This window comes from Candoia aspera, chromosome 5 (assembly GCF_035149785.1).
Source record: "Candoia aspera isolate rCanAsp1 chromosome 5, rCanAsp1.hap2, whole genome shotgun sequence".
Classification (NCBI taxonomy): Eukaryota; Metazoa; Chordata; class Lepidosauria; order Squamata; family Boidae; genus Candoia; species Candoia aspera.
In genome coordinates this window covers 87752479-87779645 of record NC_086157.1, presented here as the reverse complement: position 1 = coordinate 87779645, position 27167 = coordinate 87752479, and the positions used below count along the sequence as shown (strand labels likewise).

Below are 27167 nucleotides of genomic sequence, written 5' to 3'. Positions count from 1 at the left end.
CTATCTACTAAGTCCAGTCCCTTAAATCGATTCTTCACCTCCACTGCATATTCCTTCAGAATATGAGTGAGCTCATATCTAGCTGATCTGTGAGTCTTCCCTAATCTCTTTAGTCTGATCCTAAATTGTGCAATAAGAAGTTCGTGATCTGAACTACAGTCAGCTCCAGGTCTTGTTTTTACCGACTGTATAGATGTCCACCACCTTTGGCTGCAAAGGATGTAGTCAATCTGATTTTGGTGTTGTCCATCTGGTGAAGTCCATGTATAAAGCCATCTCTTAGGTTGTTGGAAGAGAGTGTTTGTTACGCAGAGTGAATTGTCTTGGCAAAACTCTATCAGCCTATGTCCTGCTTCGTTTTGTTCTCCCAGGCCATGCTTACCTGTAATTCCAGGTGTCATTTGACCGCCCACCTTAGCATTCCAGTCTCCTGTGATGAAAATAACATCTCTTTTAGGTGTATTGTCCAGTAGGTGCTGCAGATCCTCATAGAACTGATCTACTTCAGCTTCTTCAGCATCTGTGGTTGGGGCATATATTTGGATCACTGTGATGTTAGATGGCTTGCCCTGAATTTGAATTGAGATCATTCTATCATTTTTTGGATTGTATCCAAGCACTGTTTTAGCCACCTTACTATTAATTATGAAGGCTAGTCCATTTCTTCTGTGGTCCTCTTGTCCACAGTAGTAGATCTGGTGGTCATTTGATGTGAAGTGGCCCATTCCAGTCCATTTCAGTTCACTGACGCCCAAAATGTCTATCTTTAATCTTGACATCTCACCAATAACCACATCCAATTTGCCCTGGCTCATAGATCTTACATTCCAGGTTCCAATGGTGTGTTGATCCTTAGAACATCGGATTCGCCGTTCACCACCAGCACCATCAGCTGCTAGCCATCCTTTCAGTTTGAGCTAGCTGCGTCATCACGTCTGTGGCTAGTTGAACTCATCCTCTGTTCCTCCCCAGTAGCATTTTGACCATCTTCCGACCTGGGGGTTGTTGAGGTTTTCCTACTAACAGATTAAGCTACTTTTATACCTAATCATTTGGCCAGGTGAAGGGGTTGCATTTGATTGTCTCCTCGCACGTGCTTCATGCAAAATAGCCTGGGGGGAGGACCTGCCCGGACTTGTTTTCTCACTTCTTCTTTCTCTCTCTGCTGGAAATGTAGCTCAGCAAGGCTTGCTCCAAAAAGGGAGCTAGGTCCTTTAAATGTTTTGCTTTTGTTTTTGTTTTCTGTAAATAAATTATTTTTATAGAAATGCTTGGTGTGTGACTTTTTTGACCTCTCCTGGGCTAAAGGCTTTCCCAGCATTCTGCAACAGGTTATGTGCCCAGTAAACAACGCACTAAAACCCAGAGAGAAAAGAGAGATCAACTCCACACCTCGTGCACAATTTAAAGGCAGGTAGCAAAGACCTGTGAAGATTTTCTTTGGAGCCACCTGGAGATTTTCCAGCAACTGCTGGTCTGCAGGACTTAGAAGCTAGCTGAGGTGACTTGCAAAAGAAGGAAGAAGCCATGGCTGCCTCCCAGCCCTCAGCGATGCCTCTGGAGCGCCTATCAGAGACCAACTATTTGAATTGGGCCCTGAAGATGGAAATGTATCTTCGCAGAGAGAATCTTTGGCTGCAAATTGGTGAGCAAAACCCCCAAAATCCCAGTGCTGAATGGCTGAGACAGGATGAGCGGGCTAGAGCCACCATTATCTTGGGAGTTGAGGACAATCAGCTAGTCCACGTGCGAGGCATGCAGTCTGCAAAGCAACTTTGGGACGCTTTGAGAGACTTATATGTAAAGGCAACAGCAGGGAGTAAAGTTACTCTGACGAAAAAGCTGTACAGAGCCTACCTTGCAGAAGGAGATAGCCTTCCTGAGCACCTGCATTATATTCAGCAGCTGTTTGTTGAGTTGCAGGAGAGAGGAATAGAATTTACACCTCTCACAAAATCCTATATCCTCCTGTCCTCACTAAATGCAACATGGGACACGCTGATTTGTACCCTGGAGGCTATGCCTGAAGCAGACCTCACCCCATCGTATGTTACACAGCGCTTACTCGCTGAATGGGAGAAGAGAGAGGAAAGATCCCCCCCCATCTCTTCTGGAAAGCTGCAAGACCAGAAAATGAGGGAAAAGAAGGGAAAGGAACCTGAGGCCACAGCGCTAGCAAGCCAGCGATGCTTCACTTGTGGTTCAGCTGGACATTTGCAAAGAGACTGTGCCATGAGACCCAAGAGTAGAAAGACAGAGCAGAAGAACACAAGGGCAACACAGAAGAAGGCTCTTCAGACAACCCAAATTGCACAGGTTGCTGAGAAGGGTAATTCTGATGTATGGGTGTTAGATTCTGGGGCCAGTTGTCATTTATGTAATTGTAAAAGCTCTTTTGTGTCACTGTCTAAAACTGAAAGACAAAGTGTATCTTTGGCTGATGGGTCTGTGACCAAAATTATGGGACAAGGTGACTTGTATTTATACTGCTTAGAAGAAACTGTAAAAGGTGTGTTGTATGTGCCAAATTTACAATCAAACCTTTTATCTGTGGCACAATTGGCTGCAACAGGGTATATCATAACATTTAAGAAAAATGGTTGTGAGATACGTAAAAATGGGAAATTGTGTGCTACTGGTATGTTAAAAGACTCCTTGTACATTGTGCAAAATGCAAGGAAGCCAAGCTGCAAGGCTGCAGTTGGCAACACACCCTATCATGACCAATGTGTACACCTGATGCACAGGAGACTTGGTCATGCTAATATCAAGTATATAGCACAAATGCCACAGCTGTGTGCTGACCTAAAGATAAAACCCTGTGATAAATACTTAGATTGTGTAGTTTGCAAAGATTGCAAAACACTAAAAGCTCCTGTGAGTAAGCACAGTGACAGAGTTACAACTAGACCTTTGGAAATTGTACACTCTGATATTATTGGTCCTTTTGCTCCAAGTCTTGGACAAGCAAGGTATGCAATGACCATCATTGATGATTTCTCAAGATACACATTTATCTACATCTTAAAACATAAAGATGAGGCATTTGAGAAATTTAAAAGTTTTGTGACATGGGCAAATGGAAAATTCCCTAGGCCTGTATCTGCACTCCAATGTGATAGAGGAGGAGAATACCTTTCTCACAAATTCAGAAGGTTCCTAGTGGAAAAAGGGATAGAACAAATTCTTTCTAACCCGTACACCCCTCAGCAAAATGGTGTTGCTGAAAGAAAGGGCAGAACCTTGCAAAATGCGATGGAATGCATGTTAAAAGATTCACGATTATGTTTTAAGTTCTGGGGAGAAGCTTTATCGACTGCTTGTTATGTTCAGAACAGGTTGTATAACTCTATGATTCAGGACACTCCATTCCATTTGTTTTATGGTGTGAAACCAAAGGTAAGCCATCTTAGAGTGTTTGGTAGCACTGCATGGGTTCACATTCCAAAACAGCAGAGAAGGAAAGGAGGCCCCACAACAAAGAAAGCCATCTTTGTTGGCTATGAACAAAGCCAGAGGAGCTACAGGTTCATAATGGGAGAGAAATTAATAATTAGCAAAAGTGCTTCTTTTGCTGAACAAAACTGGGGGAGATTAAATTCTAGCTCTCCAGTTGAACTGACCACCACAAGAGAACAGCAAGGACTTGCTGATGGTGATCTTTTGCCTGATGAGGACATTAAACCAGAAAAGCAAACTGAAGATCTGTCTGATGAGACAGATGCTTCTCAGGAAAGTGATAGGAGTCAAAATTTAAGCCCTGTATTACCTCGCAGATCTCAGAGGAGTAATAAAGGCGTTCCTCCATCACGTTTTCAGGCTGAAACAGTAAAGGCTTTTCACATATTCACAGAACCTGAGTCTTTAGAACAAGTGAATGCTTTACCACCTGAGATTGCACAAAATTGGCATTCTGCCATGCAACAGGAATTAGCATCCTTGAAAGAAAATAAAACATGGAAACTGGTAAATCTACCTCCCAATGAACGCTGTCTGGGTTGTAGGTGGGTTTTCAAACTGAAAAGGGATGCTGATGGCAAAATCCAAAAATATAAAGCAAGGTTGGTTGCAAAAGGGTTCACTCAAAGGAAAGATTTAGACTTTGACAAGACTTTTGCACCAGTTACTAAAGGTGAATCAATTAGATTACTGTTAAAAGTTGCTGCACTCAAGGGAATGTCAGTTAACCACTATGACATTCAAACTGCATTTCTCTATGGTGATTTAGACCACAGATTATACATGCAGCAACCCCCTGGCTATGAAAAAGGGGAGAATCTAGTCTGTGAACTGCAGAAGTCAATCTATGGGTTAAAACAAGCTGCTAGATCCTGGAACCAAAAAGTAGATGAAAAACTGCAGAATTTTGGTTTTGAAAAAGGAAAAGCAGATCCCTGTGTATATATGAAGAAGGACAAACAAGGCTGTATGTATCTGTACATTTATGTTGATGATTTGCTGCTATTCACATCAACAGAAAAACAAAGGCTTGATTTTGAAGCCTGCATGAAAAGCCATTTCATATTAAAAAAGCCTTGGAGTTGTGACCAATTACCTAGGTTTGGAAAAACACAGGAAGAAGAATGGTAGCTTTCTGTTAAACCAAAGGGGAGATAATGGTAATGTGAATGGAAAGACATATAAAGTCAGAGAAGATTGGTTTGCATCTTAATCTGTAGTGTAAAAAGGGGAGTGTTGAGGTTTTCCTACTAACAGATTAAGCTACTTTTATACCTAATCATTTGGCCAGGTGAAGGGGTTGCATTTGATTGTCTCCTCGCACGTGCTTCATGCAAAATAGCCTGGGGGGAGGACCTGCCCGGACTTGTTTTCTCACTTCTTCTTTCTCTCTCTGCTGGAAATGTAGCTCAGCAAGGCTTGCTCCAAAAAGGGAGCTAGGTCCTTTAAATGTTTTGCTTTTGTTTTTGTTTTCTGTAAATAAATTATTTTTATAGAAATGCTTGGTGTGTGACTTTTTTGACCTCTCCTGGGCTAAAGGCTTTCCCAGCATTCTGCAACAGGGGTCTCATCTTCCGATGGTATACCGACACATCTCTGGTTGTACTGATCCATTTAGTTTTCACAGCAAGAATACTGGGGTGGGTTGCCATTACCTTCCCCCGGGATCGCATTTAGTCTGACCTCTCTGTCATGACCCTCCCGTCTTGGGTGGCCCTTCACGGTTTAGCTCATGGCATCATTGAGGTGCTCAAGCTCCAGCACCACGACAAGGTAACCATCAAACCCTTGATAACCCATGAAATTGCTTAGTGTTCAATATATTATTCCAGCTTCTTTTCCAAGTATTTCCTTTTTTCCAAAATAGATTTGTATTTTAAATTTAAATTAAATTGTTGTTGTTTATTCGTTTAGTCGCTTCCGACTCTTCGTGACTTCATGGACCAGCCCACGCCAGAGCTTCCTGTCGGTCGTCAACACCCCCAGCTCCCCCAGGGACGAGTCCGTCACCTCTAGAATATCATCCATCCATCTTGCCCTTGGTCGGCCCCTCTTCCTTTTGCCTTCCACTCTCCCTAGCATCAGCATCTTCTCCAGGGTGTCCTGTCTTCTCATTATGTGGCCAAAGTATTTCAGTTTGGCCTTTAATATCATTCCCTCAAGTGAGCAGTCTGGCTTGATTTCCTGGAGGATGGACTGGTTGGATCTTCTTGCAGTCCAAGGCACTCTCAGAATTTTCCTCCAACACCACAGTTCAAAAGCATCGATCTTCCTTCGCTCAGCCTTCCTTATGGTCCAGCTCTCGCAGCCATATGTTACTACGGGGAACACCATTGCTTTAACTATGCGGGCCTTTGTTGTCAGTGTGATGTCTCTGCTCTTAACTATTTTATCGAGATTTGTCATTGCTCTTCTTCCAAGGATTAAGCGTCTTCTGATTTCCTGACTGCAGTCAGCATCTGCAGTAATCTTTGCACCTAGGAATACAAAGTCTTTCACTGCTTCTACATTTTCTCCCTCTATTTGCCAGTTATCAATCAAGCTGGTTGCCATAATCTTGGTTTTTTTGAGGTTTAGCTGCAAACCAGCTTTTGCACTTTCTTCTTTCACCTTCATCATAAGGCTCCTCAGTTCCTCTTCACTTTCAGCCATCAAAGTGGTATCATCTGCATATCTGAGATTGTTAATGTTTCTTCCAGAGATTTTAACTCCAGCCTTGGATTCCTCAAGGCCAGCTTGTCGCATGATGTGTTCTGCATACAAGTTGAATAGGTAGGGTGAGAGTATACAGCCCTGCCGTACTCCTTTCCCAATCTTAAACCAGTCTGTTGTTCCGTGGTCTGTTCTTACTGTTGCTACTTGGTCGTTATACAGATTCTTCAGGAGGCATACAAGATGACTTGGTATCCCCATACCACTAAGAACTTGCCACAATTTGTTATGGTCCACACAGTCAAAGGCTTTAGAATAGTCAATAAAACAGAAATAGATGTTTTTCTGAAACTCCCTGGCTTTTTCCATTATCCAGCGGATATTGGCAATTTGGTCTCTAGTTCCTCTGCCTTTTCTAAACCCAGCTTGTACATCTGGCAATTCTCGCTCCATGAACTGCTGAAGTCTACCTTGCAGGATCTTGAGCATTACCTTACTGGCATGTGAAATGAGTGCCACTGTTCGATAGTTTGAACATTCTTTAGTGTTTCCCTTTTTTGGTATGGGGATATAAGTTGATTTTTTCCAGTCTGATGGCCATTCTTGTGTTTTCCAAATTTGCTGGCATATAGCATGCATTACCTTGACAGCATCATCTTGCAAGATTTTGAACAGTTCAGCTGGGATGCCGTCGTCTCCTGTTGCCTTGTTATTAGCAATGCTTCTTAAGGCCCACTCAACCTCACTCTTCAGGATGTCTGGCTCTAGCTCACCGACCACACTGTCAAAGCTATCCCCGATATTGTTATCCTTCCTATACAGGTTTTCTGTATATTCTTGCCACCTTTTCTTGATCTCTTCTTCTTCTGTTAGGTCCTTGCCATCTTTGTTTTTGATCATACCCATTTTTGCCTGGAATTTACCTCCAATGTTTCTAATTTTCTGGAAGAGGTCTCTTGTCCTTCCTATTCTATTGTCTTCTTCCACTTCCACGCATTGCTTGTTTAAAAATAATTCCTTATCTCTTCTGGCTAACCTCTGGAATTTTGCATTTAATTGGGCATATCTCCCCCTATCACTGTTGCCTTTTGCTTTCCTTCTTTCTTGGGCTACTTCTAGTGTCTCAGCAGACAGCCATTTTGCCTTCTTGGTTTTCTCTTTCTTTGGGATGTATTTTGTTGCCGCCTCCTGAACAATGCTGCCAACTTCTGTCCAGAGTTCTTCCGGGACCCTATCTACTAAGTCCAGTCCCTTAAATCGATTCTTCACCTCCACTGCATATTCCTTAGGAATATTAGTGAGCTCATATCTAGCTGATCTGTGGGTCTTCCCTAATCTCTTTAGTCTGATCCTAAATTGTGCAAGAAGAAGTTCATGATCTGAACTACAGTCAGCTCCAGGCCTTGTTTTTACCGACTGTACAGATGTCCGCCACCTTTGGCTGCAAAGGATGTAATCAATCTGATTTCGGTGTTGTCCATCTGGTGAAGTCCATGTATAAAGCCGTCTCTTAGGTTGTTGGAAGAGAGTGTTTGTTATGCAGAGTGAATTGTCTTGGCAAAATTCTATCAGCCTGTGTCCTGCTTCGTTTTGTTCTCCCAGGCCATACTTACCTGTAATTCGAGGTGTCATTTGACTGCCCACCTTAGCATTCCAGTCTCCTGTGATGAAAATAACATCTCTTTTAGGCGTGTTGTCCAGTAGGTGCTGCAGATCCTCATAGAACTGCTCTACTTCAGCTTCTTCAGCATTTGTGGTTGGGGCGTATATTTGGATCACTGTGATGTTAGATGGCTTGCCCTGAATTCGAATTGAGATCATTCTGTCATTTTTTGGGTTGTATCCAAGCACTGCTTTAGCCACTTTACTATTAATTATGAAGGCTACTCCATTTCTTCTGTGGTCCTCTTGTCCGCAGTAGTAGATCTGGTGGTCATTTGATGTGAAGTGGCCCATTCCAGTCCATTTCAGTTCACTGACGCCCAGAATGTCTATCTTTAATCTTGACATCTCACCAATAACCACATCCAATTTGCCCTGGCTCATAGATCTTACATTCCAGGTTCCGATGGTGTGTTGATCCTTAGAACATCGGATTCGCCGTTCACCACCAGCACCGTCGGCCACTAGCCGTCCTTTCGGCTTTGAGCTAGCTGCGTCATCACGTCTGGGGCTAGTTGAGCTCATCCTCTGTTCCTCCCCAGTAGCATTTTGACCATCTTCCGACCTGGGGGTCTCATCTTCCGATGGTATACCGACATATCTCTGGTTGTACTGATCCATTTAGTTTTCACGGCAAGAATACTGAGGTGGGTTGCCATTACCTTCCCCAGGGATCGCATTTAGTCTGACCTCTCTGTCATGACCTTCCCGTCTTGGGTGGCCCTTCACGGTTTAGCTCATGGCATCACTGAGGTGCTCAAGCTCCAGCACCACGACAAGGTAACGATCCTTTGCTGAAGTAAATTAAATTACAACTTTAAAAAGAGACGTAATGTAGCAAATTCACTAGTTTAGCAAGATCACTTCTACTAGTAAAAGTATGACCACCAGCTGAGGGCACTTTTTACACAGCCATCGTTTACATTCATCCTAGCTCAGAATAATTTTCACCCTACTTTCAATTTCCCAACACTGTTGCCCCATGTTTATCATCCAACCTGCACGCCCTCCAGCAGACCAAGGAAATAGTGCAGACATCAACATCTAACAAATACCTCACCCCATCTTTGCCCTGTCATTCTCATGTTTGTTTTCACAGTAAGGAGAAAAAAATGAGCTGGTCACCGTATGGAGAGAGAAAAGTCCACCCCTCTGATTACCCAAAAAGATTGGTGCAATGGTGCAATTGGCTGAGAGGGAGGAAAACTGAGGAGCTGGCATGTGGGCTGAGATGGGAGTTCACACCAGTGGAAACCATCAACTCTGAACCTCAACCATACATGCTGCAGAAGGTGCTTTGTTTTGTTTTGTAGCTGAGCTGACACTTGAAAGTGTTGTGAGAACACAGAAGTATGATGCTGATGGAGGACTGGCCAAATGCCAAGTGCGGAGGGTGAAAGCATAAAAAGAAATCTACTATATAGTTCTTGGATGAGCTATGGGGCAATACAACAACCTAAAGCTTTTTTTTTTTAACTAACTACCAAGACAGTCTAGATGTAAAAGCGACACAGCTGAGTCATAGTCAACTATAATGTGCATATGTATGTATACAGCTGTCTGATTGGAATATATTATTCTTTTCATAAGGCTACAGCAGATGTAAATTGTTAAGCATTTTATGTTATATCCAGAGATCTGCCTGCACTGGGGGATAAGGCTGATAGAAGATGACCTTCCCATTCAGTGCTTTCTTCAAAAGCTCCCTGTAAAAAGTCTCCTACAGGATCAGGGGCCCTGCTGAATGGGGAAGAGGCAGCAGGTGGTGATCACAGATAATTAGGCAGAATAGCATCTGGTGGAAGTTATTTTCATACAAGCTGCTTCTCTCTTAGATTCAGTTAGGTTAAATCTCTTAATTTTACTCATTGTATATTAGAAAAGTGTAGTATCAGTAGCTCAATAAACTACATCTGATCCTTAACTACATCATACATATTTTTTGCTGAAGTCACAGAATCAGAGACTTCAAAAAGATTATTTAAGCCACCAAATTCAACCCTCTGCTTAGTGAATTACAAATTAAAGCATTCCAAGCAAAAATCTATCCACCAGCCTGTGCTTGAAGACATCTGGTAAAGGACAGCTCACTGTCATCTTAAGTAATTGATTCCATTGTCAAATTGCCTTTACTGTTAGAAAGTTTTTCATAACATTCAGCTGAAATTTGCATTTATGCCATTATCATATGTCGGGTATTCTGTGATGGCAAAAGATACAAGGCCTTCTTCTGTCTGAAGCCTTTCAGGTCCTTGAAGAACATTATCATAAACCGAATCAGGGTGTGTTTTTTTCCAAGTTACCATGATATCTTTTTGTAAGACTTAATTCCCAGTTCCCTGATCATTCTCACTGACATTCTCTGGATTTGTTCCAGTCTGAATCTTTCTGAAAGTTTGGTGCCTAAAACTAGATGAAGAATTCAAGATATGGTCTGGCCAATATAGTCCTGCTAGGCTTAGTAGAATTCACATTTTTTTTGGAAAACTGAGCCAAGCCAATGTCTTTATAGAAACTAAGCAGAATGAGAGAAAATAAAATTTGAGTAGGAATTATGATGTTGTTTATTCCAGACTGCTCCAGTCTGGTGCCTTCTTGATGCAGTGATCTTCAAATACCATAACCCACAGCATAGAAAATGCTTACTGATGGGGATTATGGAAATTATTGTCAACATAGAGCACATTTAGAGTGCATCAAACTAGATTGTAGCAGATTGCTGAGGCCCTCTGGTAATTCCAAAGCTCCTTTTCCAAAAGCCCTCTGTGTCTTCTGGTCCTAACTCCTGCTTTGGAGTAGCAGCTTGGTAGTTCTTGTTGCCACCAGTTATCTTCCAGGTAGCACTTTCAACTGACAACCCCCAGTCTTGGTGTATAAGGGAGATAGGGTTCATTTTGGGTAATTAAAAGATCAAAATACAAATGTAGAAATAATATCTATAATGCCACTTTCTGACTGTATAGAATATAAACATGGTGAACAGAAGATTCAACCCTTTCTTCCCCCTCCATGCCTTTGAGAGATCAAACCAATTACATAGGAAATAAGCAAACACTTAATTTTAAAAAGATAAACATTTTAAAGCCTCCTTTTAACTTTAAATATCAAAATGAAAACATTGAATGTGGAAAAAATAAATTTCATACAGATCCCAACGGGGTGCTACTCTGCTACAGATGGAGGTCTTTCTGCCAGAATCTCTGACAAAATACTGGAGAGGTTTGGATTTATAAGTACACATCACAAGAGATTCTAAAGAAAAACTTACAGCTTTTAAAAACAGCCTTAAGGATTAATGAAGGCTAAAATTACGCCCAATTCCCAAACTGGGCAGAGAAATAAAGAACATGTGGCTTAGCACAATACCAAAAATGGAAATAAAAAACCTAGCACAAATTCCTGGACAGACATTTTACCTATTTCCACAGAAACAGAAGTTTTCTGAAGAAAAGTTTTTCTTCAAGTTGGACTTTTCCTGCTTCCTAGTTGAATTCATCTTGCCGTCCAGACGCTGCAGGTTTCCAGTGCCAGAGGATACAAAGCAGCCCCAGAGCATCACCGAGCCATCACCATGCTTAACTGTAGGCAGAGTGTTCTTTTCAGCATATGCTTCATTCTTCTTCCTCCAGACATACCGCTGATCCATCAGGCCAAAAAGTTCCAGTTTTGTTTCATCACTCTACAGAACAGAATCCCAAAACTTCTGTGGCTTATTTATATGATTTTGAGCATATTGGAGCTGACTTTTCTTGTGCTTTTGGGTCAGTAGTGGTATACGTCTTGAAGCTCTAGCATAGAAACCTTCTGTGTTTAGTATGCTGAAAAGAACACTCTGCCTACAGTTAAGCATGGTGGTGGCTCGGTGATGCTTTTGGGCTGCTTTGCATCCTCTGGCACTGGAAACCCGCAGCATGTGGATGACAAGATGGATTCATTGAAGTATCAGGAAATCCTAGGAGAAAATGTCATGCCGTCTGTAAGGAAGCTGAAGCTTGGGTGTCATTGGACCTTCCAGCAGGACAATGATCCCAAGCATACCTCAAATTCCACTAAGGCTTGGATGCAGAAGAAGTCCTGGAAGATTCTACAGTGGCCATCACAGTTACCTGACTTGAACCCCATAGAAAATCTCTGGTGGGATTTCAAGAAGGCGGTTGCAACACACAAACCCAAGAATATTACTGAACTGGAGGCCATTGCTCATGAGGAATGGGCTACTATTCCTCAGGAACACTGCCAGAAGCTGGTGTCTGGCTATGGATCTCATTTTCAGCTGGTCCTAAGAGCAAAAGGGTGCTCTACTAAGCACTGAAGATGCTTGCCATAAGGGGCTGAATAATTTTGAGACTGGAGAAATCATTATAAGTTGCATTTTCAGTTACCTTTGGGGACACCACTTGAAGCATTCATTGTGTTGAGCTATTTCAATTGCTTTTGTTTGATTTGTTCATTGCAAACAGCTGAAAGTCTGTACATTTTGACAATCAACCAGATTTGCAATGGGGGTTGAATAATTTCGATTACAACTGTATATATGTGATTATGTATGTAATATAGATATTTTCTGCCTGAGAAATTGCACTTTTTTCCCAGTGCTATCATTTTAAACACACTTATTAAAAAATAAAACCAACAAAGGTGCAAGGATTGTAATCAGAAACAGTATTAAATGCTCATAAACATGTTGATTGAAACTATCAGCCAGGGTATAATGGGAGAGACTTTGAAATCAAGTAGTTTTCTAATAATGTTTTTATTGTTTTCTATTTTTTCTTTTTTTCTTTTTCCTTTATTTTTGATATGAGTATGTGCATTTCTTCTTAGAATAATAATAAATAGTGGTGATATTAATATTTTGTTCAGTTTTGTAAAGATATTTATTTTTCTTAAAGATGATATAATGTACTCAGTTCAATACAATCAATTAATACATTAATTAATGCAATATAGCAATTTAATTTTTATTACAGTTGTAACCTCTCTGTTTATTTACTGTTATCCTTTTGGATGCTTTTTTTACTCTTCTCCTTTTTGTAGTTATTATTTAAAATGTTTCAATAAATAAAGAGACAAGGGAAAGGAAAGAAACAGTATATTCTCAGGATTATTTTATTATCATTGGGAGTCTGGACCACATAACAAACTCCTAATCATAGCAGTCATAAAAAGAAGTCTACTCTCGTACAACCATACCTTGATTTTACTTGCACTGGATTTCAAATAGAAATTATTTATATTCCCACACACACACACAAAAGAATAAAGCCAACTGAAGGCAGAAACATCTGTGTAAACTTGAGTGGAATTGCAGTATATAATTTTGTAGCCCTCTTCCAATAACTCCTTCTATACCTGGATTAAGTTTATTATGTCAGTTGATTTTTCTTAACAAAAATACTAATTTTGTTTCATTAAAGGAGAAAAGACAAGGTACAAAAAGATGCTCAGTAATGTGATGTGAATGTTGAAATTGCTGTCTTCTGAGAGACCTCATGTGTATGTGTATGTCTACACAGTTTTCTTCCTTGCTCCTAATTACTCTTGTTTATGAACATTTTGGAGGTGTGGGGGTTCTTTTCCTTTTCTATTTACAGTAGTAAATAGCTTCCATCAGGCTATAGATTGTTATTTAAGAGCCCATCCTATATGGAGACATAGTTAGCCTTCCATTATAAGAGAGATGAAAGCAGCAAGGATCTTGTTTTAGGTTCACAATGACAGGGTTCCATAATATAGTCATAATAAAGAAGGAAGGATAACGCAACTCATAATTTTCTAACTTGATAGATATGACCTTGTTAGTCAGAAATCATGCCTTAAAACGATACATGAAAAGGAGTAAGAGGGATAAAGATGCATACCTGTCCATGATCTTTGTGTGTTGTACATAAAGGTAGCTCCTGTATATATTTACTGAAATCAAACAGAAATTTCAGTATAACCATGATTCCTACCTTAATGAGCATCATAATTATGAAAATACTTATCATGTTCAAGTAAGTACAACTACAAATGTATTCATTCAACACAGGAAGGCTGGGGTTGTTGGGGATGAGAGCAACACAAGCAAGAGCATTCAGATTATGGCTAAAATCCAGGAATCACTCAATTTCAAGGGGTATATTGGAGGTTGTTGTTTATTCATTTAGTCGCTTCCGACTCTTCGTGACTTCATGGACCAGCCCATGCCAGAGCTTCCTGTCGGTCGTCAACACCCCCAGCTCCCCCAGGGTCAAATCCATCACCTCTAGAATATCATCCATCCATCTTGCCCTTGGTCGGCCCCTCTTCCTTTTGCCTTCCACTCTCCCTAGCATCGGCATCTTCTCCAGGGTGTCCTGTCTTCTCATTATGTGGCCAAAGTATTTCAGTTTTGCCTTGAATATCATTCCCTCAAGTGAGCAGTCTGGCTTTATTTCCTGGAGTATGGACTGGTTTGATCTTCTTGCAGTCCAAGGCACTCTCAGAATTTTCCTCCAACACCACAGTTCAAAAGCATCGATCTTCCTTCGTTCAGCCTTCCTTATGGTCCAGCTCTCGCAGCCATATGTTACTACGGGGAACACCATTGCTTTAACTATGCGGGCCTTTGTTGTCAGTGTGATGTCTCTGCTCTTAACTATTTTATCGAGATTTGTCATTGCTCTTCTCCCAAGGATTAAGCGTCTTCTGATTTCCTGACTGCAGTCAGCATCTGCAGTAATCTTTGCACCTAGGAATACAAAGTCCTTCACTGCTTCTACATTTCCTCCCTCTATTTGCCAGTTATCAATCAAGCTGGTTACCATAATCTTGGTTTCTTTGAGGTTTAGCTGCAAGCCAGCTTTTGCACTTTCTTCTTTCACCTTCATCATAAGGATCCTCAGTTCCTCTTCACTTTCAGCCATCAAAGTGGTATCATCTGCATATCTGAGATTGTTAATGTTTCCTCCAGAGATTTTAACTCCAGCCTTGGATTCCTCAAGCCCAGCATGTCGCACGATGTATTCTGCATACAAGTTGAATAGGTAGGGTGAGAGTATACAGCCCTGCCATACTCCTTTCCCAATCTTAAACCAGTCCGTTGTTCCGTGGTCTGTTCTAACTGTTGCTACTTGGGTGTTATACCGATTCCTCAGGAGGCATACAAGATGACTTGGTATCCCCATACCGCTAAGAACTTGCCACAGTTTGTTATGGTCCACACAGTCAAAGGCTTTAGAATAGTCAATAAAACAGAAATAGATGTTTTTCTGAAACTCCCTGGCTTTTTCCATTATCCAGCAGATATTGGCCATTTGGTCCCTAGTTCCTCTGCCTTTTCTAAACCCAGCTTGTACATCTGGCAATTCTCGCTCCATGAATTGCTGAAGTCTACCTTGCAGGATCTTGAGCATTACCTTACTGGCATGTGAAATGAGTGCCACTGTTCGATAGTTTGAACATTCTTTAGTGTTCCCCTTTTTTGGTATGGGGATATAAGTTGATGTTTTCCAATCTGATGGCCATTCTTGTGTTTTCCAAATTTGCTGGCACATAGCATGCATTACCCTGACAGCATCATCTTGCAAGATTTTGAACAGTTCAGCTGGGATGCCGTCGTCTCCTGCTGCCTTGTTATTAGCAATGCTTCTTCAGGCCCATTCAACCTCACTCTTCAGGATGTCTGGCTCTAGCTCACTGACCACACCGTCAAAGCTATCCCTGATATTGTTATCCTTCCTATACAGGTCTTCTGTATATTCTTGCCACCTTTTCTTGATCTCTTCTTCCTCTGTTAGGTCCTTGCCATCTTGGTTTTTGATCATGCACATTTTTGCCTGGAATTTACCTCCAATGTTTCTAATTTTCTGGAAGAGGTCTCTTGTCCTTCCTATTCTATTGTCTTCTTCCACTTCCACGCATTGCTTGTTTAAAAATAATTCCTTATCTCTTCTGGCTAACCTCTGGAATTTTGCATTTATTTGGGCATATCTCCCCCTATCACTGTTGCCTTTTGCTTTCCTTCTTTCTTGGGCTACTTGTAGTGTCTCAGCAGACAGCCATTTTGCCTTCTTGGTTTTCTCTTTCTTTGGGATGTATTTTGTTGCCGCCTCGTGAACAATGTTGTGAACTTCTGTCCAGAGTTCTTCCGGGACCCTATCTACTAAGTCCAGTCCCTTAAATCTATTCTTCATCTCCACTGCATATTCATTCAGAATATTAGTGAGCTCATATCTAGCTGATCTGTGGGTCTTCCCTAATCTCTTTAGTCTGATCCTAAATTGTGCAATAAGAAGTTCGTGATCTGAACTACAGTCAGCTCCAGGTCTTGTTTTTACTGACTGTATAGATGTCCCCCACCTTTGGCTGCAAAGGATGTACTCAATCTGATTTTGGTGTTGTCCATCAGGTGAAGTCCATGTATAAAGCCGTCTCTTAGGTTGTTGGAAGAGAGTGTTTGTTATGCAGAGTGAGTTGTCTTGGCAAAATTCTATCAGCCTATGTCCTGCTTCATTTTGTTCTCACAGGCCATGCTTACCTGTAATTTCATGTGTCATTTGACTGCCCACCTTAGCATTCCAGTCTCCTGTGATGAAAATAACATCTCTTTTAGGTGTATTGTCCAGTAGGTGCTGCAGATCCTAATAGAACTGATCTACATCAGCATCTTCAGCATCTGTGGTTGGGGCGTATATTTGGATCACTATGATGCTAAATGGTTTGCCCTGAATTTGAATTGGGATCATTCTATCATTTTTTGGATTGTATCCAAGCACTGCTTTAACCACTTTACTATTAATTATGAAGGCTACTCCATTTCTTCTGTGGTCCTCTTGTCCACAGTAGTAGATCTGGTGGTCATTTGATGTGAAGTGGCCCATTCCAGTCCATTTCAGTTCACTGACGCCCAAAATGTCTATCTTTAATCTTGACATCTCACCAATAACCACATCCAATTTGCCCTGGCTCATAGATCTTACATTCCAGGTTCCAATGGTGTGTTGATCCTTAGAACATCGGATTCGCCGTTCACCACCAGCACCGTCGGCCGCTAGCCGTCCTTTTGGCTTTGAGCTAGCTGCGTCATCATATCTGGGGCTAGTTGAACTCATCCTCTGTTCCTCCCCAGTAGCATTTTGACCATCTTCCGACCTGGGGTTCTCATCTTCCGATGGTATACCGACGTATCTCTGGTTGTACTGATCCATTTAGTTTTCACAGCAAGAATACTGGGGTGGGTTGCCATTACCTTCCCCCGGGATCGCATTTAGTCTGACCTCTCTATCACGACCTTCCTGTCTTGGGTGGCCCTTCATGATTTAGCTCATGGCATCATTGAGGTGCTCAAGCTCCAGCACCATGACAAGGTAACAATCCTTTGCTGAAGATATTGAAGGTAGAAGGATATAAGTAAGAAAGTCTTCAGCAGTCCTATCTCATTTCTGAGTACCCCCCAACCTACCCTCTTTTGCTTTTATAGTGCTTTTTTTCACTTTTTATACACCTTGTTTAACTGTCTACTAATGTGATTTCAATAAATTCTATAGAGCATGGTTGCTTATTTTCAGGTTTTAGGAAAGATAATGAGGCCCAAAATATCCCAATTGGAAGTGTTGTCTTTATTATTTAGCTGAAGTTTATGCAACACTGGAAAAGGATACATTTGCATTAAAAATAGACTCAAATACACACATTTAAACTTACACTAAAGGCTTTTGTTTGTTTGAGCTGTCATTGCACATTTTATTTAACAGTGGCTAGAAATAAAAATGTGCAACTCTAAACATAACACTTCAGATTGCAAATCTAGCACTTAGTGATTTTGTATGAGGAAGATGAAGCAAAGTCTTAGATCCTAATAACCTGTGGAAAAAATTTGGAAATTAATTCTTATTCCCAAGTAGCCATCTTTGATTTAATTGAAAATACTTTCCCACTGCTTAAGATTACTCTAGCCAATTCTATCCAAGTCCATCCTATTATTCACCAGTGCAGGCCATGGTGTAATTTCAGAAATGTTGAAAGTATAATTTCAAAATTAAAATGGGAATGAATGTCTATGAAAATGAAGGGCTTAAGTTAACAATTTGCACTGGGCTCCAAATATGTGCCATTACAGAAGATATAGTTTGCTTTATCAATTGTGCATAATCCTTTGACTCTTACATTTTGATTTTGATGCCTTCATCCTTGTGATGTTGCTTAATACTTGTTGCTTCTTTTCATTTAAAAAATATAGTAGCAAAATTATGATATCTAATTATGTATTCAGCCGTTAGAGTAGCTGGTCCTACAAGTTTGCAGTGAGAAAAGCCATACTGTAGCTCAGGGAATAAGCATACACATTTTACACACATGGGATCACAGGTTCCATCCATACATCTACAGTTAAAAGGATCCAAATGCACATTGTTTAAGAACTGGAACTTATAAAGGACAGTACTAGGATAAGATGATATAAGACTGTTTCCTTTATCACAAAGAAAGCCAACAATACAATATAAAATGACTAACCACTAAATCTATGTGCTCGCACAATAAAAGCAGCATTTCACTGAAGACAAATCACCATGGGATTTGCTTTTTCTGACACATACTCACCTTTTTCATCTTAGCATTCTTTTCTATTACCTCAACCCACTGTATTTTCAATGAAATGCAGTACATCCCACAAGATTTTGTGGATTTCATTCACAAGTCAGCGTGTATAGGCTTGCAGTATGGGTACCATTTATTCATTCCCAAACTAAGATTGAGAGTTAAGGTGCTGGACTTGGAACTCATAAGAGAAGATATCTTTTACTTCATGTTCTTCCTACACACTAAATATTGGCCACTTTTAGACCGAGCCATTACAGTGGCCTCTCAGGAAAAGGAACCTGGTGATTTTGTCCGCTTTTGATTGTGTTGTCCTTGAATTCTGTAAATAGAGCAGTATCTGATCAGGAATAAAGCTGAAGCAACTGGTGGTTAGCCTTCCAGAAGGCCTGTTTTTAAGAGTCAGGAGTATGGCTAATATGAAGAATGCAGCTGAAAGTAAGGGGCTTGGCTCCTTGGCAGGAATCAGGAACACAAGCATGGCAGTTTAGCTTTGCTCATGTCGTGATGTATCTCCTAAGTTAGGTCCAGTGGAGCAGAAAAGATTTCTTTCAGTAAAGATAGTGAAGAGACTACTAGATGTAAGAAATATTCATACTCATTTCAAACATAAAACCTTCCTCTTATATTTTCCACAACAGCCTTAAGGGATAAGTTGCACTGAGAGATAATAACTGATCCAAAGTCACCCAGTGAGTTTCTGTGGCTCAGGGAGATTGACCCTGCATCTTCCAAGTCCTGGTTTAACACAAATGTTCCTATATAACCCAGTATAGGAATGCTTATGGAAGAAGAAGGACCTTTTCATTGTATGCCTCAGGACAGAACATGAAATAAGAGTTTTGGAGCAAATTGGTACAACCATGAAAATCTTTCCTGGCACAACATTTGGTGGATTGTCTCTTGTCTAAATTTGCTGGCCCTCTCAGTGATGAGCAGGACATATATCCTGTAATTGCTGCTTTCCTCTCTTCACCTTCACTACCTTTTGCCCATAGTAACGGCTTTCATTACCTTGGGTCTTTCCGATGCCTACGAAAGCATAGCTAAGCCTGAAATTATTCAAATGTGAATGGCTGAACTCCTTGCACTGTGGCTCCAAGTAGGCACACGTTGATGGCAGTGACATGAGCCAGTCTTTCTCTCCTGCAGACCCGCCAACTATCACGGAGTCCAAGAGCAATGTATCTGCTACAGGGCGGCCAGTTTCCCTTAAGTGTGCAGCCTCTGCTGTGCCTACGCCTGATTTTGAATGGTACAGAGATGACACTAGGTAATTATACTATTTCTCTTCTTCTTTCTGTTGTCTCTGATGTCTAGCTGAAAAAAACGTTGTTCTCTTTATACTCAATGCTCACTTTCCAAAAGTTCCATCACTCATCTTTTTTTCTTTCAACACTCCATCCGCTAGCTGTATGTCCACATGTTAGCAACGGACACAGGTATGGTACAGTATCTGTATATCCGTTGTGCTTTGAATTCAAGCTCCACGCATATTGAACAGGGAGTGCTAGGCTTCTAAATAAATGCTTGCAGTAGAGTTTCTGCAAGATTTAGAGGAGAAAGGAACTATTTGGATTGTGTCTAAGAGAGAGTGCACATGAAAACTCATCCTACAATAAAATGGTTAATCTTTGAAATGCCACAAGACTTTGTTGTGTTTGCTGCAAAAAACTGGGGGAGGGGTTGAAAGAGAAGAGGGATAAAACAAGGTAAAAGGCAAATCTTACCAAATTATTTATGAACTAATGCAAAAGACAATTTAAAAAGCAAAAGTAAACTTATAGATAAAAAACTGTAACTTGCATAGCTTTCTCCCTTCCATTCTCATATAATCTCCTGTCTGTATCAAAGTATCTTTCTCATTCCATATCAGTCCTCAGTCTGCATTCCAATTTTGAAATTCTCATGCTTACCATATACAAAGGATGCAAAGTGTTACTGTATTTACCATTCACTTTTCTTGATTCTCAGGATAAATAGTGCCAATGGTCTGGAGATCAGGAGCATAGGGAGCCAGTCCTTCCTGACAGTGACCAATGTCACTGAAGAACATTATGGCAACTATACCTGTGTCGCTACCAACAAACTGGGAATCACAAATGCTAGCCTATTTCTTTACAGTAAGTATGGAAGTGGAAAGAAAATGTCTGAGTGAGTTTCACTGTTGTAGTGAAAAGGATGCTCTATAGATAGGACAGTCTTGGGTCTTACAATTAATTAAGTAAAAGAAGTTCCAAGAGTAAATATCCTTCCCTTCTGCACCCCCATATCCAGAGAAAACTGAATACTTCCAAGTAGTATTGCCTAGGCTTTCACTATAAATTAACTTATCTTAACCTCCAAGACAATAAATTCAGATCCATAAGGAAATATTATTAAGAGGCATTATTCAGAATTATATCCTAGCCGTAAACTAAAATTAGTGTGATTGAAAGCCATCAGATAGATAGATAGATAGATAGATAGATAGATAGATAGATAGATAGATATTGTAGATAGACTGACTATTGATATTAGAAAGTACTACTGCAGTAAAAGCATTGTTTGAATTCCTGATGAAATATAATTTGACAACGTGGAGAAAGAAAGGCGAAATAATGACAGGAAAGAAAGCAGAAAAGAGGAATAGTAAGAAGTTGAAGTCATAGATCAAAACCTAATAAATGAGTAACAGTGTTGCTTGGGTTTAAAGGTTGTTTTCATGGACTATGAGAAAAGTTGAAAGGAATATAGTCTAAATGTAAAGAAAGAGAAAGCCAATCCCAACCACATGTTTCCATAAAACATACAAAATGTTTGACATGGTCCTGAGATGAACTTTCCATCACTCCCAAATACAAATCATTAATACAAATTTCTGTTTACATTACTGAACAAATGAAGGCAATAATGTAGTCTTAAATGTAAGCGTTAATTCATGTTTGAAAAGACTGCCCAAAAGAAGTGAAAATAAAGCAAATGCTGCTTTTTGATACAGGTTTACATGTCTCAACTTAACTTTTTTGTTAAGAAAATAATCAAGCTGAGAAACAGGTGCAAGTATATTTACTTAAGCACATATGCATGAATGCATTTTCTGAGTTCTAATTTATTTTTTCTTATCTTAATCTTTGATAAAAATAGAATGCAAAAAATCAACTTATTTCCTAACTCAGCAAGGTTTTTTTTAATAGTCTTTTCTTGGAAACATAATCAAGAAAGACAACTGTACCATCAGGCAACTAAGGGATAGTTAGCAGCTGGAGGACAGAGATATTAGGAGGAACAATTACCCTTTAATCTAACTTGCTAACCCTTAAGTGCAAGCAACACATTGTCCAAAATGATTTAATTTTGAGTTCAGACAATGTTTCATTGTTGAATGGGGTTCAACATGTTTTTGACCATAATGAGCTAGACCAACTTATCATCTCTTCAGGTCAGACTAAAATATATTATTTCACTCTGCGATTTCTCTTGGAGATTCTGTATGGATTATAGTTCCTTTTCTTTTTCTTTCAGCAGTTTTCAAGGTCTTTATTTATTTGGTTATCACAAACCATTTGAATGAGTCATCACCTATTACCTCCGATTTCAGAAATTACAGCTTTTGAAAAATATAAACCAATACATACCTAAGAAAGGATGAGTGCTGTTGATATTTTTATAAATAGCTATGTAAATTGAACTGTGAGGCACAGCCAGTCTCATGAGGCCCATTGATAAATTTGCCTCACAAAGCAGATTTGGAAGCAGGGTGGATAGGAGCAGAGGCCTTGATCACTTATGCTCCGTCACATCCACAACTGCCGTAATTGTTACTCTCCGGCTGCAGTTGTGACTCTCCAAGCTAAAGAAATAAACCAAAAGCAACTGCTGTTCAGATATTCCCTGGAAGTTGCTGCAGTTTCATCTGACTTTTCTTGTCCCAAATGCATCACAGAAAGAAGTAGATGAAAGGAAAATGAACAATAGAATAAACAGACATTGAAAAACATTGGGAAATTATTTTTATTGTGTACCATGTACATGATCAGGGATGCGGTGGCGCTGCGGGTTAAACCGCTGAGCTGTCGATCGGAAGGTCGGCGGTTCGAAACCGCGCGGCGGGGTGACCTCCCGTTGCTCATCCCAGCTCCTGCTCACCTAGCAGTTCGAAAACATGCAAATGTGAGTAGATCAATAGGTACCGCTTTGGCGGGAAGGTAACGGCGTTCCGTGAGTCATGCTGGCCACATGACCCGGAAGTGTCCTATGGACAACGCCGGCTCTAAAGGCTTAGAAACGGAGATGAGCACCGCCCCCTAGAGTCGGACACGACTGGACTTTACGTCAAGGGAAACCTTTACCTTTACCTACCATGTACATGTTTGTTTGTTTGTTTGTTTATTTATTTATATTTCGAATTTTCATCACTGCCCATCTCCCCCAAGAAGGGGACTTTGGGCAGTGGAAGCAATGCCCAAGCAATAAAGGGGAAAACCACACCAAAAGTGTGGACCTACAGATATAAACAATAAAGCTGCAACATCTTTGTCAGAAGTCACTCTTTGAGTGAGATGGGCAGTGACTAAATTTGAAAAATAAATAAATAAACAAACAAACAAACAAATAAAATCTTTAGCCTGGATGCTCAACAGCTACCAAGGCTATTCCTACGCTTACATCTTTTTTCATTCCCTTTACAAGTTTTCCCTTTATTTATTTATTTATTTAATTAATTGATTAATTTAATTAATTCATTTATTTATATGGCCACCCAACTCACACATGGCAACTCTGGGCAGCTTACAGAATTAAAATCCGCAATACAAAAACCCATCAACCCCCCACCACCTGCAGCAGCTACAAACACAATCAAATCAGCCACTTGATCGGCTCCGTATCAACTTGGGGTCCCCAGGCCCACTGACATAACCATGTCTTCAGGGTCTTCTGAAAAAGTATCATGGTGGGAGCCAAACTTATGTTCAGGGGATTGATATTCCAAATGGAGGGAGCCACCACAGAGAATGCCCGTGGTCCCATTAGATGTACTTCCCTCATAGAAGGGACCCGCAACATAACCCTGCCTCCCTGTTCTGGTGGGCCAAGTGGGGGAAATGCAGTCCTTCAAATAACCAGGCCACAAACCATGTAGGGCTTTATAGGTGATAACCAGCACCTTGGACTGGACCCAGAAGCAAATCAGCAGCAAATGCAGTTCCTGCAAAAGAGGTGACACTTGTGCAAATCTAGACTTGTGCAAAACTATGCAGGCCACTGCATTTTGAACCAGCTGAAGCTCCTGGATTTTGAACCAGCTGAAGCTTCAAAGACAGTCCCATGTAGAACGCATTACAATAGTCCAATGGGAGGTGACTAGGGCATGGGTGACTGAGAAGGGCACATTGGTCCAGGAACAGGCAAACTGGCACACAACTTGCAGTTGTGCAAAGGCCCTCCTGGCCACAACTGCCACCTGCTCCTCGAGCAGGAATCATGAATGCAGGATAACCCCCAGATTATGCACAGGGTCTGTCTGGGGCAGTGCAACCCCATCTATGACCAAAGATGGTAATTCTCCAAGAACCAAGGAGCCCCAAACCCAAAGCTACTCTGTCTTCCCAGGGTTCAGTTTCAGCCTGTTACTCTCCATCCAGACCTCAACAGCCTCCAGGCATCAAGAAAGGGCAGTTACAGCATCGCTTAAGTCACCATGGGTGGAAATGTACAACTGAGTATCATCAGCATACTGATGATATCTCACCCCATGGTGATGGATGATCTCACTCAGTGGCTTCACGTAGATGTTAAACAGGAGTGGAGAAAGCATGAACCCTGTGGAACCCTGCAAATCAGAGACTGCGGGGTGGACCTCTTGCTCCCAATCAACATCAACTGAAAATGGCCTCTGAGGAAGGAAGTGAACCAGGACAACACAGTACCCCCCACTCCCAACCCTCGGAGCCATTCCAGAAGTATATTATGGTTGATGGTATCAAAGGCCATGGAGAGGTCAAGTAGAGCAAGGATGGATGCGCTACCTCCATCCCGCTCCCATCAGGGATCATCAGAAAGTGTGACCAATGCTATTTCATTGCTCACTAATGAAAAATACTAATGGAAGACAAGCAGAGCTAAAAATAAAAGAGGAAAACAGAATGATGAGAATCAGTTTGCATGAATTTGTTTTTGTAGAAAGGAGAGAAAAAATAGAGGCCTACTGGAGTTTCTGTTTTGCAGAAGAAATTTCCTTTTCCCAGGATATATTTCTTTCTTTAAAAACCCTAGTCATTCTTTGCAGCAGGAAACTTGCAGTGGAGAAAGAAGAGGAAATTCTATTTAAGGAGAAAAGTATATTTTCTTTCTATCTTGCTGCTCTTCCATTGCACCCTTCTTTTGCAAGGGTAGATGCTAAAGGACATGGGGAACTTTTCCTATGTCTTCTGAAAAATCAACCTGATTAATTCAGTGGGCCTTATTCTCAGATTAGTATGCTTGGGTTAGCACTGTAAATAAATGAAAGCAAAAAGCTATATATTGTTTAACAATTCACTTTTTGTGCAGCCTTCTGAAAATAAGAATATTGATTAGTGGAGATTTGTGGATCACCTACTCTCTTCCTCAGTAAGATACTTCACCTTTTATATCAAAAGAAATCTGTAGTACTTTTTCAGAACAGATCCTGTTCTAAAAGTCTTATGCCTTTTAATAAGATTTGCTAGTTTGAAAAGGTGCTTCCATATTCCTTCTGATTTTTTGGGCTACTGTAGACTAACATGGCTCACTTCCTACAATGCCATCTCTTACATGTCATTCTGCTTTGATAAAGTGCCAGGATGGGGCCAAACACTTACTTCATTAATAGCAGCTGCTGCATATGAGTAGAAGCTGCTGTTATCAAGCCAAACAACACATTCAGCAGTTTTGCCTCCATAATGAGAAGCAAAGAAAGATTTCTTTCCCACCTCTGCTTCAAAGAGTTGTTTTAAATGGAGTACTTTTTGAAAATCTGCCCAGCCCTGTTGATTAGTTTTATATATAGTGCTTTGTGGGTTCTGATTGCTCCATTTTACACTGAATAGTACTGAGAAGGCTTCTAGCAGACAGACTCCACCACCGCAGTAGGCCCCTGAATATAATCTTCAAATAGTAGTAGTAACAGATTGGAAGAGGCATCTGGCCAGAATTCCATTAGTAACATACATACCAGCAAGAACAAAACTGTCTTAGTTTATTGTCTTGCCTGTTCCCTGTTTAGAAATTACTATTATACTCTTCCTGTCAGTGCTGTAAAGTCATGGTTGTTGTAAAAGTGGCTTGGGCTAATTTTTTCTTGGGAAAAATATTCTGAAGAATAAATTCTCTGGTTTGGCTATAGAGTAGCTTGGGCTTCTGAGAAGGTGCTATGAAGGCCAGTCAAAATCAGAACTTGAGTTATTGTCTCACTATTATCAAAGTTAGTAGAGGCTGAACAGGTCAGATGTTATGTTGATGGAAAGGCAGCAAGAATCAAAGTTCCTAGAATTTTACCCTGGTATAATGTTTCAAACATGTTTCACATCTCTGCAGCTTCCTACTGGGATATTATGAAATATATACAGTACAGGTATAGGCTGTGGGAATTCAGAATATCTCATTGTCCTCATGTGAAACCTATATACAGGTCAAGCCACAGTAGGGACAGAAAATAGCAAATCAAATTAGCTCCAGGTTAGCAAAGAAGTGAGACTAGGCTGTATATTCTCCCTTATTTATTCAACCTACAGGCTGAATAATTAAGGGAAGCTGGATTGGAAGAAGATGAACATGGTTTTAAAATTGGGATAAGAAATATCAGCGACCTATGCTACATTGATACTGCTAGTCTGATGGCTGAAAATACAAATAATCTGCAAGCTTTACTAATGAAAGTCAAGGATTTCTGTGAAAAAAATGGGACTACAGTTAAGTATAAAGAAGACCAAACTAACAACAACAGGTACAGCAATCTTCCTTAGAACTTACAATTAAGGTATTGAAGTAGTGGACAGCTTTTGCCTTTAGGATTGATCAGCAGCAGGAACCAGCAATGGAGTAACAATTAAGACCTTGGAAAATATATTCAGATGCTGTGATATGTCTATACATCTACAAAGATCAGAACAGTGCAGGCAATGGTTTTCCCTGTGACACACCATGGAAGTGGAAATTGAGCATGGAAGAAGCAGAATAGAAAGAATATTGACACTTTTGAACTTGAATACTAGAAAACAAACAAATGGATCTTCAATTCAGAGTTCTCAGTGAAGACACAAATGACCAGGGTCAAAATATCAGATTTGTATTTATTTTGTAAATACTTGGTTTTCTGGAAAAGTGTATAATGCTCGGAAAGGTGGAAGGAAAAATCTTTTTCAGTAGTTTCTATGAGAAGTGGAATGGAGGGAAAGTAGGAAACTTTTTATCCTAGGGAGTACTCTACATTTGAATAAATCTCCTACATTGCCCAGGGAGAATAGAGAAAGTTAGTATTCATGTGTTTGAAGACCCTCTAATTGAAAGCTGGATAGTCTGTAACTGGGTATTATTAAGCATCAGAAAGAAGCAAAAAAGAAGCATAAGCCCATTTCTAAACCCGCACCAAAAATACGTACAAGAACAAACTAGAGAAATAGATCGAGTCCTCTTTTTTTAATAGTTTCTTTTTCTAAAATTATCACATCAGAAGTATCTTCTCTAAATACAGGTCCAAAGATAACACTGCAGAGAGAGCTTTCTGTCTCCTTGAGAGACATTGACCACAAAGAGGTGCTATAATAATATATCATCCTAATTGTTCGATAATTTCTAAAAGATTGATTTATCAATTTTGCTTTTATTTAGTGACA

The 27167-nt window shown here is 40.4% G+C and overlaps 1 protein-coding gene across 1 annotated transcript in view; it reads left to right on the top strand.

Moving 5' to 3' along the window:
* Window positions 1–27167, top strand: part of LSAMP (limbic system associated membrane protein) — a 551275-nt gene that overhangs the window by 488657 nt on the left and 35451 nt on the right. The window contains exons 5-6 of the mRNA XM_063305680.1: window positions 19486–19606; window positions 20308–20456. Coding sequence (XP_063161750.1) covers window positions 19486–19606; window positions 20308–20456 — 270 coding nt within the window. The remainder of the gene's footprint in view (window positions 1–19485; window positions 19607–20307; window positions 20457–27167) is intronic.